Here is a 15,054-nt window from a genome sequence, read left to right as displayed (position 1 = left end):
GATGGGGGGGAAGGTGGTGAGATCACACAGGCATGCCACATGTGCTCCGTAGCTACCTCAGACCTGCCTTCTCCCTTGAGGACCTGAAGGGTCAGGGACAGCCTCCAGGGAAACATCCTCCAAGGAGTCATGTGGCCCGTGGGATTCTGTCTGCACCCCTGTGCTGGACATCACGGCAAATCTATACTCATGGTAGATGTGACACCATGTTTGCAGCAGGATCTGCCTAGCTTAGCCCCACAGGGTAAGTTTGTTACAGACACACACACTTGGTTCACATCAGAGCACACAGTAACATGGCCCACTGCTCTGCCCCTCCTCAACTCCCTCATCCCTGTTTATAGGCTCTTCCTCCTGTCTCCAGGCATGAGAGTCCAGGTCTCTGCCTGCCTTCAGCCCTTGCTTAGGTAGCAAGCATGTTTTGTGTGTGGCTGATGCCACACCAGTAACAAGGACCATGGTGCCTACCAACTCTTGGCTCTGTTCAGGGCCACAGCACACACCCAGCCCTGGATGGCAGCAGTGTTTCACTCCCTCTAGCAATGGCTAGAGAGGCTGCTGAGTCAGGGCTGTCTCAATTCACCTGTGCTCCTCTTGGACGCTGCAGGTCCTGGGTCACCTGCATCCCATTCCCCCATGGAGGTTAGGGTTTGGGGCCTCTGTCTCCCCTGAGCTGCCCACCCCATTGTGATTGCCGACAAAGGGCCTCATGTGAAGTACTGTGGGAGCTTCCAGGGATGGCCCTACTGGATGGGCAGTGCAGCTGCCCCTGATGGCCCTGCTGTTCCAAAGCTCTTATTTCCAGGGACATGAGTATGGGGCTTTGTTCTTTGTTTTCTCTGGCTTGGGCACCTCCATGTTGACTACCAGCATCTGCATGGCCAGAATCCACATGGTCAGCAAAGCCTCCAGGGGGACTCTGAAGACTTCATTATAAGGAACAGATGGTGTTAACTGGGCATGGACCCCTGGGTCTGGCAGGCCAGCCTCTGGGTTGGGTGCTGTGGGGATAAGGTGTGGCCCAGGGATGGGCTGGTGCCCCTCCCCCATGTCTGCCTCTGTGTCATGTCAACATTTCCTTGGGATCTGCAGACCCTGAAGGGGTGGAAAGCAAGGGGTACTCTTCCCAAATTCTGAACAGGACAGTTCATACCACTCTATATTTTGGTAAAACAATTTCCATTGAAACAGAAAACTTTAATACTCTCATCAAAATTAGAACAGGTTTTCTTTTGTCCCCAGGTAACACCTGTCCCTATCATTCTACCAATGCAGGATTAGGGTTGGGCCTGGCCCTCCTCCAGTCATCTTGTCCCTTGGCGGTCAGGCTGAGATGCTGGGTACAGAGGCCTTAGAGGGACGTGGTCATGGGTCAGGAGAGAGGGAGGGCAGGGCACTGCTCGTGCTAACTGCATCTGGTCTGTTGTAGCTTGAAGACTCAGCTTCTGCCCAGAGTATGGGGGCCAGAGCACAACGTCCAGCTCAGGTCCCAGCATAAAACCCATGCTGGGCGGAGACAGCAACCTAAGAACAATTTGCCCCCTCTGGCCACAGCTCTAGGCCACAGATGTGGTTTTGACCTTTAGGGCTTGGTCTCCTCTGTTCATGGTGCAAGTGGATTTACCTATACAGCTGAGCAACATTATAAGCGAAACAATCTAAATGCTGCCACTTAACAACAATGAGCACTTACATCAAGTCCACTATGATGCTGCCTGTTCCATACACAGTGCTGAGCTGAGGAGCAGATTATGTTGCGGGTAGGCAAGTTCAGGTTGGCCCAGTGATGGCAGTGGGGCAGCAGGAGGAAGCCACACACTGCAGGACATGGCTACAGGACTGAGGTCTCTGTCTGCAGGAAGGACTGTGTGCGGGAGCCCCGGTGCCCCTGCAGGGCGCTCTCTGAACCATGCTGGGAAATGGACCAGCTGTGCAGCCGATAGTTTCGGCTCCCAGGCTGCGTCAGGCACAGGCCACGCCACCTTCTCTTCAGCTCACACTGCACCTGGGCAAGGGCACCACAGATTTAGCTGTCTGCTCTGGGTAAAGGGCCTGTCACCATCTCCACTGCTGATCAGCTGGACAAAGATGGCCTGGAGCAGAGGAGATGGGGGATGTCCAGCCAGAGCAAGAGGGATTCCCTCAGCCGTCCCAGTGCCACTGGCGGGGGCTGTGGGGATGGGTGGGAAATTTCTTGATGGACATTGGCATTGCTGCTCCTGACACCTCTGGGTCTGCTGGTACCAGATTTGGCCTGTCCAGGCACAGTCCTGGCCATATGGGGGCAGCTGGTCTTCCCCCTCTCAGGAGTCTGAATGAGAGTGCTATCATTTGTGCAGGTTGGGAAGGGGCGATGCAGGGGATCGAAGCTCATCTGGAAAGATGTCTTCAGAAATGGGGAGGAGCAGCGCTGTCAGCTGTGAAGGGCTGAGCAAGGCCCCAGGTTCCAGCTTCCTCTTGAGATGAGTGGGGATTTCCTGGAGGTCCAGCGCCCAGGGTCCAAAGCCCTGCTTTTGAGGCTGAGCTGTGGTCAAGGGGTAGGATGCTGACCACAGGTGTGTTGGACATTGAGTTCTGCCCATGGAGGGAGGAAACCATGGTGTTGAAGGAAGCTGGGCCAAAATATGCAGGGAAGGCTTCTGGCCTGGCTGCGAGGGGCTGGAGGCACAACATGGAGCAGGGAGGAAACCGGGGCCGGAACTCACCTCGCTGTTCAGGAAGCAGTAGAGCACTGCCACCACCAGGCCCTGCAAGGGGAAGGTGTCAGTGTGGTCCATGGCCCCTCGTGCCCACCTGTACCCCCTGAACCCACCTGGAAGGATCCGACACACAGTTCAAACAGGATCTGGTACTGGGCAGAGATGCCGTTGGGGAAGGCTGCAAACACCATGTAGTGCACACCAAACAGCGGTATGAGCAGCAGTGTAGACTTGGCCAGCCGCCTGGGCCGGAAGGAGAGAGACAGTGATGGAGGGTCCAGAAGCCAGGGTATGAGGGGCGGGGCATGCATGGCCCTATCTCCTCTTGCACCCACAGTCCCGGTCCCTGGGGCTGCTGCCCTGTGCACCTGAGAAGGTAGCAAAGGCTTTGGCTCCCAAGGGGATGCTGTCACAGGTGCTCTGTGGGGTTCATGCATGGTGTGGCTCTCAGCAGATGGACTGTACTTTTCATAACTGTCCTGGGTCAGTCACCAAGATGATCACAGGACTGACCCAGCAAGGTGTCTTTAGGGCACAATGAGCCAACAGCTGTTGATGTGGGCATGGTGATGAGGTAGAGGTGGCTGTGGGTGGGCATCAAGTCTGCCAAGAGTGGCTGCACACCCACATGCGTATTCCCAAAGAGGGCCTCCCCTTCTACCCTGCTCCTCAAATTGTTTTAGCCAGAGGTCTGGAATCTCAGCCCCTGGGAATTCTGGCTTGGAAGCCTGGTGACAGCCCAGACCCTGTGGGGGCCCACTGACCCCACAGTGTACCCAGGAATGACTGGACCTGCTCTAAGAACCTGGCTGTAGGCTGTGGCTCTGTGACCACTCTTTGGAGTCACAGGCCTGACCAGGGATCTGTTAACATCACCCAGAGGCAATGTACTGAGACCAAGATGCCCCTGCTTGCCTGGACATTGAGCTGAAGGAGCTAGGTAGGGGCACCCCACCTTCCCTCAGCAGGCCCCCAACACTCTGGAAAGCACCACCAAATTCAACAACCACTTCTCATTTTCTCTTCCTCCATGTTTGTCTTTGCTTTCTCCTTGAAGTACTTGTGCCACGTTCCAAGAATTTTAAAACATTTTCCTTTGAGATAGGGTCTTGCTAAGTTGCTCTGGCTGGGCTCAAGCTCTCAACCCTTCTGCCTCAGCCTCCCAAAAAGCTATAATTACAGGCTGCCACCAGCTAACACCAGCTTCTTTGGCTCATTTTTGAGGAACCTGCCTTAAATCCCCATCTGACTGGGGAAGGCTGTCCTGTCCCGGGATTTCCCCCACCATGGGCAGCTGGCCTGTCAAGCCCAGCTCTGGGCACTGTGATGGCCAAGAGAGCCTGCCTTGTTGGCATGCCCACATGGTTTCTGGTATGCAGGGTGGGCTGGCCACCTCTCTGCAGACATTGGGGTGCAGTACAGCACCCTGTCTTTCCCTCTCTGAGACTGGTTTCATCAGCCACACAATTTTGTTTGAAAACAAAAGTATCTCAAGGCTGGCTTCAAACCAAGGAGCCTGTGGGAGGCCAGCATAGACAGGAAGGCTTGCCAAGGGTCGATTTCCAGGGATTGGCTGAGCAGGGTAAGTCGCCCTTGGCTTTCATAGTGAGACCCTGGCTGATGCAGCACTCTCCCAGCCTCCCACATTGCCTCCTGCAGATTCTCAGTGTTTTCTGGGTGACCCCAGTGGACCCTCAGACTTTGTGTCGGACAGTGATACCATTTCACAGATGTGGAAACCAAGGACCAAGTGTGGGTCAGTTTCTCAGTTCCATCCCGGGGTCGTCCTCAGCTTGGCCACTCTGATCCCTGCATGAGCAGACGGGCAGCCACCCAGGTGACACAGCTCCGAGCCATGCAGCCCTGTCCAGGCTCCTCCTGAGTTCAACACCAGACTCGGGCTTACTCAGACCCAAGGTAGGGATTCAAGTTCTTTATGAACTGTGGGCAAAAATGTATGGGATTTCCAGGTTTCTTCATGGATCATCACTATTGGGCTGGGACTTCCCTGGCTCGTGCCCCCTATTGAGGGATGATGGTGGCATTCACCTAACCTGTGAATGACCACCAGACTGTCACCAGGAGAGGGCATCAGGTGCTAGCTGTGATCCTGTGGCTGTGGAACACAAGGTCTGACAGAGAAGACAGCTAACCTGAGTGTTGTGTGGCTCAGGGGACAGGCTGCCTCAGAGGAATGTGGTCACTGCCTAACAGCACAGTCACCCCAGGGGCCTGGCATGCATCAACACTTGCACAGGAGCCAGCAGGTCCAGGGCTCAGCACCAGCCACACCTGTAGCCACTGTGGCACATGGACATGAGGGCCAGACAGAAACATACTCACTTGTACTGGGACTGGTCATTGCCGCCCACATCCGGGGATGTCAGCTTCTGCAGTAAAATCCTTATGATACTGACGAACAGCACAAAGTTGACCTGTGCAGAGAGATGGTGCCTGGTTTCTCTGTGTACAGTAGGGGATGTGGGGCATCTGCAGGGCAAGACCTTGTCACCATGAAGCCACTACCATGTGCCTCAGAACAGTGGGATGCAAATGAGGCAGATACCAGCCCAGTCTGGCCCCCAAGTCTAGCCAAGGGAGCCTTGGGGTCTCCTCCTTACTGGGGAACCATGTCCCTGAGGCCCTTGAGGCCCTGGCATCCCTCAGGGCTGTTTGCAGGATGAAGAGGCACATGACCATCATATCCAGGGGAAACCACGTTTCCCCTGGAAGTTACTCACTAGGATGGAGACCAGGATGGGTGTCCGGATCACCCACCAGGGAATGCTGTGCTCGTTTGTGTCCCAGCAACTGTGGAGGAGAAGGACAGCAGGGTCAGACTGACTTCAGTGTAAGTGACCGTTCCTGTAGGAGCCCCACGCTCCTCCTGACACCTGCCTAGACACCAGGCTCTGCTGGGAGATAGCTAAGGCAGCATCCTGTGAGGGAGGCTTTCCTCTCCGGTCTCAGCCCTGCAGTCTACAGTGACACATGGGATGAAGCGCGGCCTGGCTCAGCCCTGGAGGGCTGGGCAGCCATCTCGGGCGGGGGGTGGGGTGGTGGTCGGCGAGTCTCCAGCTCATGCCTTCATCTGCTGACAGCAGAAAAAGACCTTCTGTCTTGAAGATTAATCCCCCTCACTCCTGAAGTAGCTTCCCTGTGTCTTGAGTGGGGCTTAACCATGCCTTCAGAGCATCTGGGGCAGGTCTGGCTGGGCCCCTCTCTGTTTTGTCTGACAATAGTTTGGATTTTCAGTGTGTGGACTGTCTCTAGTGAAAAGCACAATCCACGCTATAACAGCCTCTGCAGCTCCCCCTGGACCCTGAACTCCAGCGCCCACAGGAGGGGGCTGCAGAGGGCTCATCTTCTCACCTGGGGTCTCCAGGGCAGGGTGTGAAGAGAAATCTTGGCAGAGTCCCTCAGTGGTCAGTGTGCCCAGTCATACACTAGCCCAGTGGGTGCGGTTGGGCTGCCCACCTCCAGCGGCTCTGTCGCTGAGGACAGCATACACCCCAGGCCTTCATAAAGCACACTTGTGCTAGGCACTCCTGCTGTGTAGCTTAGGGGAAGGATATGTCTCTCCACAGAAAGAGCAGAAGCTCTGGCCCACAGTAGCTATGGGAAAAGGTCTGCACATTCATGCCAGGCGCAGAGGTCACTGGGCAGCCGCTGGCCCAGTCTCGCCGCTCTGTTCCATGGAAGCACCCGCCCCTCCCGGGCTTTCATCTGTGAATGTGCTGTGCCACGTGAGATGCCACCCACTTCTGCCTGGTTTCTTCACAGCCAGACCTGGCTCCTTTCTCTCAGTGTCTGAGGCTTTCCACTTACCGGGCCTCAGGCACCCTACCCTTACCAGGTATGAGCTTCTGGGGCTCCCACATGGCTAGCTTGGCTGACCCGTTTTGTAGGCCAGGAGTGGGTGCAACTTACCCTGTGTCTTCTAAAGAGAGCCGGGCAGCTGTCCACACTCCGATGCAGATGGTGGGGATGCCTGTAGGAGACAGTGGGTCAGACCACCCTATTCAGAGGTCAGTCAGGCCCAACCCAGCTGGAGCTTGGGCCAGACTGCCAGGAAAGAGCTTCCCACCCAAGGGTCAAGTCTTCACCAGTACGGCCGCATTTATACCTGTGCCTTCCAAGGCAACAAGACAGTCAGGCCATCTGAAAGTTGAGGGTCTGAGTGAGGATAGGACCAGGCTTTGGGTGCAGGAAGGACAGGTGCAGACTCAGAGGCCCCAAGTGATGAAGCACGTGCCCCCTGCCTCCAGGCCAACCCAGAGCCTGACACAGAACCTATGCGGGTGACATCTGTGCTGCTCCTCCTTTGTCCCTCCCTATTTCTGATTTCTAAGCATCATGAGCTGGCTTGGGAGAGGGAGGAATCACAAAGAATTTCTCCTTTTGTTAGCAGCTCAGTTTGAATCTGGAGCAAATGGAGCCAGGAATGGAGATTTGAAACATTTCAAACTAGGTCTCTGATTTCCAGAAATACCCAAGTGTTATGACTTGTGTCCTGATACTCCCCAAAGCTTCCTGCAGTCATGGGTGGGAAGTCTTTTTCAGAAATGGCTGGATCTAGTGTGTGAGGCTGGGATTGACTCATGGTGCAGTGGTAGGATCAAGGGCGCTAGGATTAAGGTGAGAGTGTCGCCTGCTCTAGGTAGCCTGGATGAGATAAAAGGGACAGAAAAAGCTGTGATCGCTCCTTGTCATCTTGTTCCCTTCTGCCTGCCATGAGCTGTTTTTCCTCTTTGGTACCTGTCTGCCATGCCACCATGCCTTGGAGCCAACTGGTAATGATTGAAAGTCCCACAAACTTCAAGCCAAGTAACCCCCTTTCCTTCTTTAACTGAGTGTTGGATATTTTGTCTCAGCAATAGGGCACCACGTCCTGTCTTCTGGAACCTCCTGCTCCCCTCCATGGTTTTGAGGTACACATAAAGAAGTGAAGGGTTTTCTGGGCTGAAGGATCTGTTGCCTGGCAGAGGGTGGAGTCAGGGAGAGAGTCGGGGTGGGGGAGTCCTCACCCCACCCAATGAGCAGGTAGGCCAGGAAGCATCTGCTGGGGGAGAAGATGGCCACCAGGAGTGTGTGCAGGTAGAGCCCTTCCACCAGCAGCCAGTAGAAGTTGGCCATGATGCAGTACTGGAAGAAGACCAGGCTGAGCTTGCAGCCAACCTGAAACGCAGAAAAAGGAGAACAAGTCCTCAGTAAGAACTTCGGCAGAATGCTGCCTTCACGTTTGTCTAAGGGGTGAAGGATGTGCCAGGTGCTAGCGTTAGGGCTGCGATGAACAAGGACCTAAATCAAGAAAAAACAAAGGTAAAAATAAGAAATCTAGCAAATGAATTATTTTTCCCAGGGATCTGAAAGCATTGCCACTAGAGAAACACCATATTTTATACAATAAATTCATTTTCAACTTCCAGATGTCCTTTCATACAGTTAAACTTGTGCTTGTACGTATACAAATGACACATGCTACATGTACACGTGGCAGATGTGCTTACACACGTGTGCGCACGCACACACACACACACACACACACACGGTGTGCGTCTACATGTGCACACATACACAATGTGAAGCGACCCATCTCTAACCAGCCACTGAGCCCACCGAGCAGCACTACCGTTAGGCTCCTGCTGCCGCTCACGGAGCTGCTGGGTGCTGCTGCTGAGTGCACACACTCCACGGGATGTGCCAGGAAGTGCTGTCGCTACGTATGCATCTGGTGGCGATTACCAGCGACGCTGCTACGGAGTGCGCACCGGAGGGATTCGCTGAGTGGCCCTGTCATACAGTATGCTCCCCTGTGGACCTGCCAAGAGGTGGCCTTGCACCCCTATGCCTTTCCTGTGGTGTCTCCCTTGCTATGAAGTAGAATTAGGCCTTCTTGGAGTCCAAATCAACTCCTTTATAAGTCATCTCCATTTTTTCTGTCCCAGTACACTTGGGCTCTGGGTAGACACCAGCCTCGCCTATCAGTTCCTTCACTGAGGAAGCAAGGCAATTGCTCTTCAAGGCAGTTGCTATGGTTTATGCCCAGATGTCCCCCCAGAGCTTCGTGTGGTCACAGGGTTTTCTCAGAGCAGACTGGATCTAGAGTGTGTGATTGATTCATGGTTCAATGCTAGGATTAAGGGTGCTGGGATTAAGGGTGCTGGGATTAAGGGTGGGTGAGTGCTGGATCAGTCCACTGATTGGATCCGCACCGCCCATTAGACTGGATACAATATGAGGAAAGAAAGAGGCTTGTCTCATGCTTTCTGTCGCTGTCTTGCCCTGCCCTGAATAGTTGCCCCTGCCATGTGCCACCCTGCCTTACAGCCAGCCCGTTACCGACTGAAGCCTCTACAAACTGTGAGCCAAATGGTCTTTCCTCCTTTAACTCCGAGTGTTCATTATTTTGTCTCAGCAGTGAGAGAAGAGTAACTAAGATAGCAGCTGAACGTCTGTGTCTGGGGAAAACTGGCACTCACAAGAAGAGCCCTGCACAGGGCTGGTGACACACGGCAGGGCGCAGCACTGCCCTGGCCTCTGACGAGGAGGTTCCGCTGCCTCCCACTAGGGCCCTTGGCACTAACTAGCGAAAGAGGGCAGAGACGTGCCACTTAGGGGACACGGGCTTGGTGAGGCAGCTGAGGCTCAGCCTCCATAAGTGCGAGCTACAGCAGGGATCGGGGCCACCTCAGCAAGGGTTGCGCACGCTCAGGGTCCCTGTCTCAGGGCTGGAGCTCCAGGAACCCTGACTTCTCCTGGAGGCTCCTTCGGGCCAGGGCTCCTCCTCTTCCTGCCACAACAGACTCCACGTGTAACCTGGTCCTGCATCAAGAGCAAGGCTGACCTGGATGTGCCTTCGTTGCAGGGTATCGCAGTGGCCTTAAGCCACCGGGAGTCCTTCATGTCAGAGCTAAATGAATCCACCCCTGCTCAGGCCATGCACAAGCCAGCAGATGAGTCCATGGCCTAGGTGTGGGAGGTGACAGTGTCCAACCTTGGAGCTAGATCCCAGGTCAAGGACAGCATCAGAATCACATACACAAAGAGGAAGTCAGGATCTTGCAAGTAGGAAGTGCTCATTAAATATTTCTGGATTTCACTTGATTAGGTACTAAGTAACCACTAATAACCAGGACAAATAGCGCCCAGGGAGAAAGACGGCGCCAGCATGAGAAACAGGGAAATAGTCTTTACTGCATTTGTAGAAACTAATCATACAGACCATTTATCCTTGCAACCAAGGGTTGGGCCAGGCACAGTCCCGACATGTAGCTGGGTTTCCAAGCGGGCTTACATGGAGTTTAATGATAGCAAGGGTTTATTGATTGGCTTCCTCCAGCAGTCTGGATGGAAGCACTTAGTGCGCAGAATCTGGGGTGGTAGGAAACACAGGCCTCCTGGACACCCGCGTTTTCCAATCTGGGGCTGCTTGATCCTGGACCTGGCTGCTGCCTTTCTCTTGCTTGGGCCGGGCCTGCTGGGCTCAGGGGACAGCATCCTTCACTGTCAACCTGTGGAGTGGCCCGGCCCCAGCACTCCCTGCCTGGGCCCCACTGGGGCCTAGCAGCTGTTCCACCCTCTCTGCTAAGTTTTCTGATTCCCCAGCCTCACCAGGATAGTGTGCCCACACTGAGCATCGTTGTCTTGGCAGGGCGGCTTTGGATGCTGGAGTTTGCCGTGGAGGCGACTCCACCTTGAGGACAGCCTTACCCAAGAGGAGGGCTGGTTGGGGCAGTGCAGTGTGCCGGAGCTGGAGTAGAGGATGTCGTCCTTGACCAGCACAGAGACAGCTCTCAGAATGAAGGAGAGGAAGAGGTTCAGGTGGATGTAGTTCCTGGTACAGTGCAGCTTCCTGAGGACAGGGGTGGAAGAGAGAGGATCAGACACTGGGGTGAGCACGGCCTCCCTGGGCGGAGCCGCAGCGGTGCTGATGCCGCCCGCGGACATCGTAACAGTCGCACTGTGTCCTCGCTCACGGAAAGCGCACGTTTATTCATGTATTCTGCTATCATTTTATAGTTATCGTATATCCTGTCGTGCCTTGTGATATGTATTTCTGCAATAAATCTTCCCGACTATTGCCTGAGGTTAGATTTCAGGATAAAAGTAGGAAGGAAAGCTCTGTGTCAGTGGGCTTGAAGGGTGTGGCCATGGGGCAGGCTCAGCGGGCCCGGCTGCCTCTTCCTCTGGCATCTCCTGCTGCACGCAGGACTCAGGCTGGTAGGCTGGACTTGGGCTGGACCGTCCTCCTTCCTCTCTACCTTCCCCAGTTTCTACCTGTCAAGGGAGAATCTCATTTGAATATGAAACAGGAGGCAGTGAGCAGCACAATCCTGCCTTGGCCAGATTGCTCTGAGTTCTAGAGCCTTCACAGGACTGCTCCTTTTTCAAATTGGCTCACAGGCTCCTGGGAACAGCACAGATCCGACCAGGGCCTCAGTGAGCAGCCAGTGACAGTGCGACTCACAGTCCCCTGAGCACACTGCGCTGAGTTTGGTGGCACAAGAGTCAGGAAGGCTATTTAATGCAGGTAGAAAGATTGTATACAATATGTTTGCTTTATTTATTTTAATTTTTAAAATCTTTTTTTCTATTTTACTTATTTATTTGGTACAGAGTCTTGCTACACAGCTCAGACTCATAGTGACTTTTCTGTCTCAGCCTCTCCAGTGCAGGGGTTACAGTGTGCACTATCACACCCAGTTTCAGTGGCCAGCGGGGCATGCAGTACTGGGGATTGAGCTGGGTCCTCATCCTTGCCAGGCAGGCTCTTAGATCACTGAGCTACCTCCCTAGGCCACATCTGGTTTGACAATATTTGACAATTGTGAATATTAGTGAAAATGACACTGGGTGCCTGGTACATTTGCTAGAACTTTAAAGTCTGGACTGTTGATATACATTCCAGCAACTTTTCAACTGCAAATTTTATGAAATCTAAATGTACATCAAGTATTTCCCATACAAATTTAGTGGCCACATTCAGCAGTGCTTTGCAAATGGAAAACTGGATTTCGATGATTTACTGTGAACAGGCTGATGTTAACCAACGCTCTGAGCAGTTGACTGCAGGTTGAACTGACGATAGTTTAGGTCCAATGATTTAAATAAAATGCATTATTACAATTAATTTCACTGGTTTCTTTCTGTCTTTAAGATGTGAAGCCTAGAACTTGTAAAATCACCCAAGTAGCTGGTATTATGTCTCTGCATGGCCGCCACACAGGAAGGTGCTGGCCTGGGCCCCTCTCGCAGACACCTGGCAAAGCCCTCGGCAGCCACAGCAGTGCTGGGTACAGCAGGGTGTCCCCGGACTCCAGAGTATTTGCTTGTTTTTCTGTAGGTTTTGCTGGGCCCACCTGTCTGGGGCAATGATAATTTGTCTTTCCCACTCAAAAATTCTCAAATTAGCATCCAAAGTTCTCCATTCTTAGGTGTCAGTGTTTCCTCAGCCCCATTTTCTTTTATTTTGGGTTACTCTTATGTTATTTTATACTTAGCAGTACATGTTTGCAATACACAGTGATGACTCGTGCTGTAGATCTGTTATACATGACATACAGTGTCTTAACTGTGTTCTACCTCTCCTCCCTCCCGTCTTCCTTCTCTTGAACCCCTTCCCATTTGCAACAGATCTATCTTCCTAATTCCTTTTGGCTATCTTTTATTTTATTCTTTATGTAATTTATACTTTGGCTTTCTCATATGGGAGAAACTATACACTATTTAAGTTTGTGTGTCTGGTTTATTTCACTTAACATTATGATTTTAAGATGCATCTATTTTCCTACAAATTGCTCAGATTTGTCTTTCTTTGTAGCAAAGTAATATTCCATTGTGTGTAAATACCACATTTTCTTTAGCCATTGATGTGTGGATAGGGCATTTGCTAACTGTGCTGCTGTAAGCATGGATATACACGTACTACACAGCATGGTGCCTTTAGCTCTTCTGGGAAGACACTAGGGAGGAATACCAGGTAAAACAGAATTTCCAATTTTAGGATTTGAGGACTCTTCATGCTGATTTCCATAGTGGTTGTACTAATTTACACTCTCCAACAATGCAGGATTTCTTTTTCACCACAGTCTTGCCAGCATGTGTTTGTGATTTCTTGATGACAACTATTCTTTCTAGAGTAAGATAGAATGTCTATGCTATTTTTTTTTTTTTTTTTCTGTGCTTAGGACAGGGTCTACAGGGTCTCACTACGTAGATTGGACTCATAGTGATTCTCCTGTTTTCAGCCTCCCAAGTGCCACCACGCCCAGTCTCAATGGCCTTCTCAGTGTGCCCCAAGGGGTGGGGCCGGCACAGGCTGCCAGGGATCAAACCCCAGGCTGCTGAGCTCTGCCTAAGCAGGCGCTTTACAGGCCAGCCCTTCTGTGTTATTTTAATTGCATTTCTTTTATGGCCAGCAATGCTAAATATTTTTTTATGTATTTATGGGCCATTTATATTTTTTCTTCTGATAAATATCTACTCATTTCAGGTGTCCATTTTTTGGTTGGGTCTTTTATTTGGGAGGGTCTGTTTTTTTTTTTTTCAATTCTTTATATATTCTAGGTACTAGTCTTCTGTCCAAGGTATAGCTAGGAAAAAAAATTCCCATTCTGTAGGTTGTCTATTTTGTTCACTGTTTTTTTTTTTTTTCTGTGCAGAAGCTTTTAAATGTAATATAATCTCATTTGTGGACCTTTGATATTATTCCTTTTGTAATTGGGGTTCTGTTCAGAAAGTCTTTGCTTACATCCATGACTTCAAGAGTTTTATTTATTTTATTTTCTAGTGTATTGTTTCTGTCTTATTTTTAATTTCTCTAGTGCTTCTGTTTTAATACTGGTTCCATTTTGTTCTTGGTTTAGCACATGTCTAGCTTCAATCTCCAGCATGAATATAGGCAATTTTCTCAGCACCATTTGCTTAAAAGACTGTCGTTTATCCAGCGTGCTTTTGGCCTCTTTGTCGAAGATGAGGTGGCTGAATGGTCCGGGCCGTTTCTGCATCCTCTGTTCTGTTCCGCTGATGCACGTCTCTTTCCGCATCAGTATCATGCTATTGTTATCCCTGCAGCTTTGTAACACAACTGCAGACCTGGAGTTGTCATTCCGCAGCTTTGCTCATTTCCAGGATTGCTCTTGCTATTCTAGATAACTTTGTAGTTCCATATGAATTTTAGGGTTGTTTTTCTAGTTCTGTGAAGAATCTTGTTGATATTTTGACTAGGACTACATTAAATCTGTATGTAAGAATTAGAAATATGGCTATTTTGACAGTATCTGCCTATCCAGGAACAGCAGAGAGTGTACTATTTTTCTGCTGTTTCTTTTCATCTTCTTTAAGGAGCCCTGTCATTTTCTTGTAGAGGTCTCTCACTGCCTTGTTTAGGTCAGTTATAAGTACTCAATCTTTCTTGGTACTATTCTTGTTTACAAGCACACATAGTGTTTCCTGCTCCTCCCTGCATGGGGTAGCTTATGCGGTCCTCCACCCAGCCTGTGCTCCCGTAAGCCTTCTCTTGGGATTCTACTCATCTGCAAGGACCACCTGCGTCAGCCTCAGAGTGTCTGTGCTTAGCTGTGTGTGAGCATCCATGAAGCATTCGGACAGGTTACTTCATAACTGCTGTGTCCTGCAGATTCTGCCTTGAGCAAGCCTAATCTCAACTCGTTCTGCCTTCGGGGCGCAGACTGTCTGCCACTGCTGTAGCCTCCTTATTCCTGCCTGCTGCTCCTTTCTTTGGTCTGAGAGAGTAGATGCTCATGAGGTGCTTGTTGAGTTTCTCTTTCCATGTGTCAAGGTTTTTGTGGCTTTCCCATGCCTTTTACACCTTAGTGTAGAGCATGGAATTAATTTAAAAAATCAAATAGAAAATTTGAAATTTAAAATTGCTGAAGTTAAGAGCTAAGTATATGGGGCTAAGAATATATTAGATACAGCAATTGAGAACTTTATGGGTTGGGTCTGTAGAACACATGAAGTCACAGTAGATAGATGCTAAGTAATAGAAAAGAGCAGAATGGTAACAAAGCGTGCGAGAAATGGTGAAAACACTGCACATCATGAAAATGGGGTCTTAGGAAGGGAGCAGGTGGAAGCAGTCTCCTAGAGAGTAGAAGACTTTTCTTAAAACTGACAAAAAACCAATAACAAATCAAAAAAACTTCCTAAACATCATAAAAAACAAATGCACAGAAAGTCACATTAAGTCTCGCAAGCATTTCGCTGATGAAAACCAAACACAGAGAAAAAAACATCTTATCATCAAGAGAAAAAAGACACTACACAAGGAACAATAGCGAGACTCACATCTGACTTTGCAGAAAAAGCAAGGGTGCACATCCTCAGTGCG

At 51.0% G+C, this 15,054-nt stretch overlaps 1 protein-coding gene across 1 annotated transcript in view; it reads right to left on the bottom strand.

The window, feature by feature from the left end:
* Nucleotides 1-1,209: 1,209 nt before the first annotated feature.
* The window catches only part of Vipr2 (vasoactive intestinal peptide receptor 2), a 55,892-nt gene continuing 42,047 nt past the window's right edge, over nucleotides 1,210-15,054 (bottom strand). The window contains exons 6-13 of the mRNA XM_012514183.2: nucleotides 10,413-10,554; nucleotides 7,727-7,877; nucleotides 6,630-6,690; nucleotides 5,441-5,510; nucleotides 5,043-5,134; nucleotides 2,813-2,942; nucleotides 2,706-2,747; nucleotides 1,210-2,005 (exon numbers count right to left, since the gene is read on the bottom strand). Of these exons, the coding sequence (XP_012369637.1) occupies nucleotides 1,832-2,005; nucleotides 2,706-2,747; nucleotides 2,813-2,942; nucleotides 5,043-5,134; nucleotides 5,441-5,510; nucleotides 6,630-6,690; nucleotides 7,727-7,877; nucleotides 10,413-10,554 (862 nt within the window). The 3' untranslated portion in view covers nucleotides 1,210-1,831. The remainder of the gene's footprint in view (nucleotides 2,006-2,705; nucleotides 2,748-2,812; nucleotides 2,943-5,042; nucleotides 5,135-5,440; nucleotides 5,511-6,629; nucleotides 6,691-7,726; nucleotides 7,878-10,412; nucleotides 10,555-15,054) is intronic.

Source organism: Octodon degus, unplaced genomic scaffold (assembly GCF_000260255.1).
Source record: "Octodon degus isolate 3935 unplaced genomic scaffold, OctDeg1.0 scaffold00027, whole genome shotgun sequence".
NCBI classification, from domain to species: Eukaryota; Metazoa; Chordata; class Mammalia; order Rodentia; family Octodontidae; genus Octodon; species Octodon degus.
This window is presented reverse-complemented; position numbering and strand designations above follow the sequence as displayed.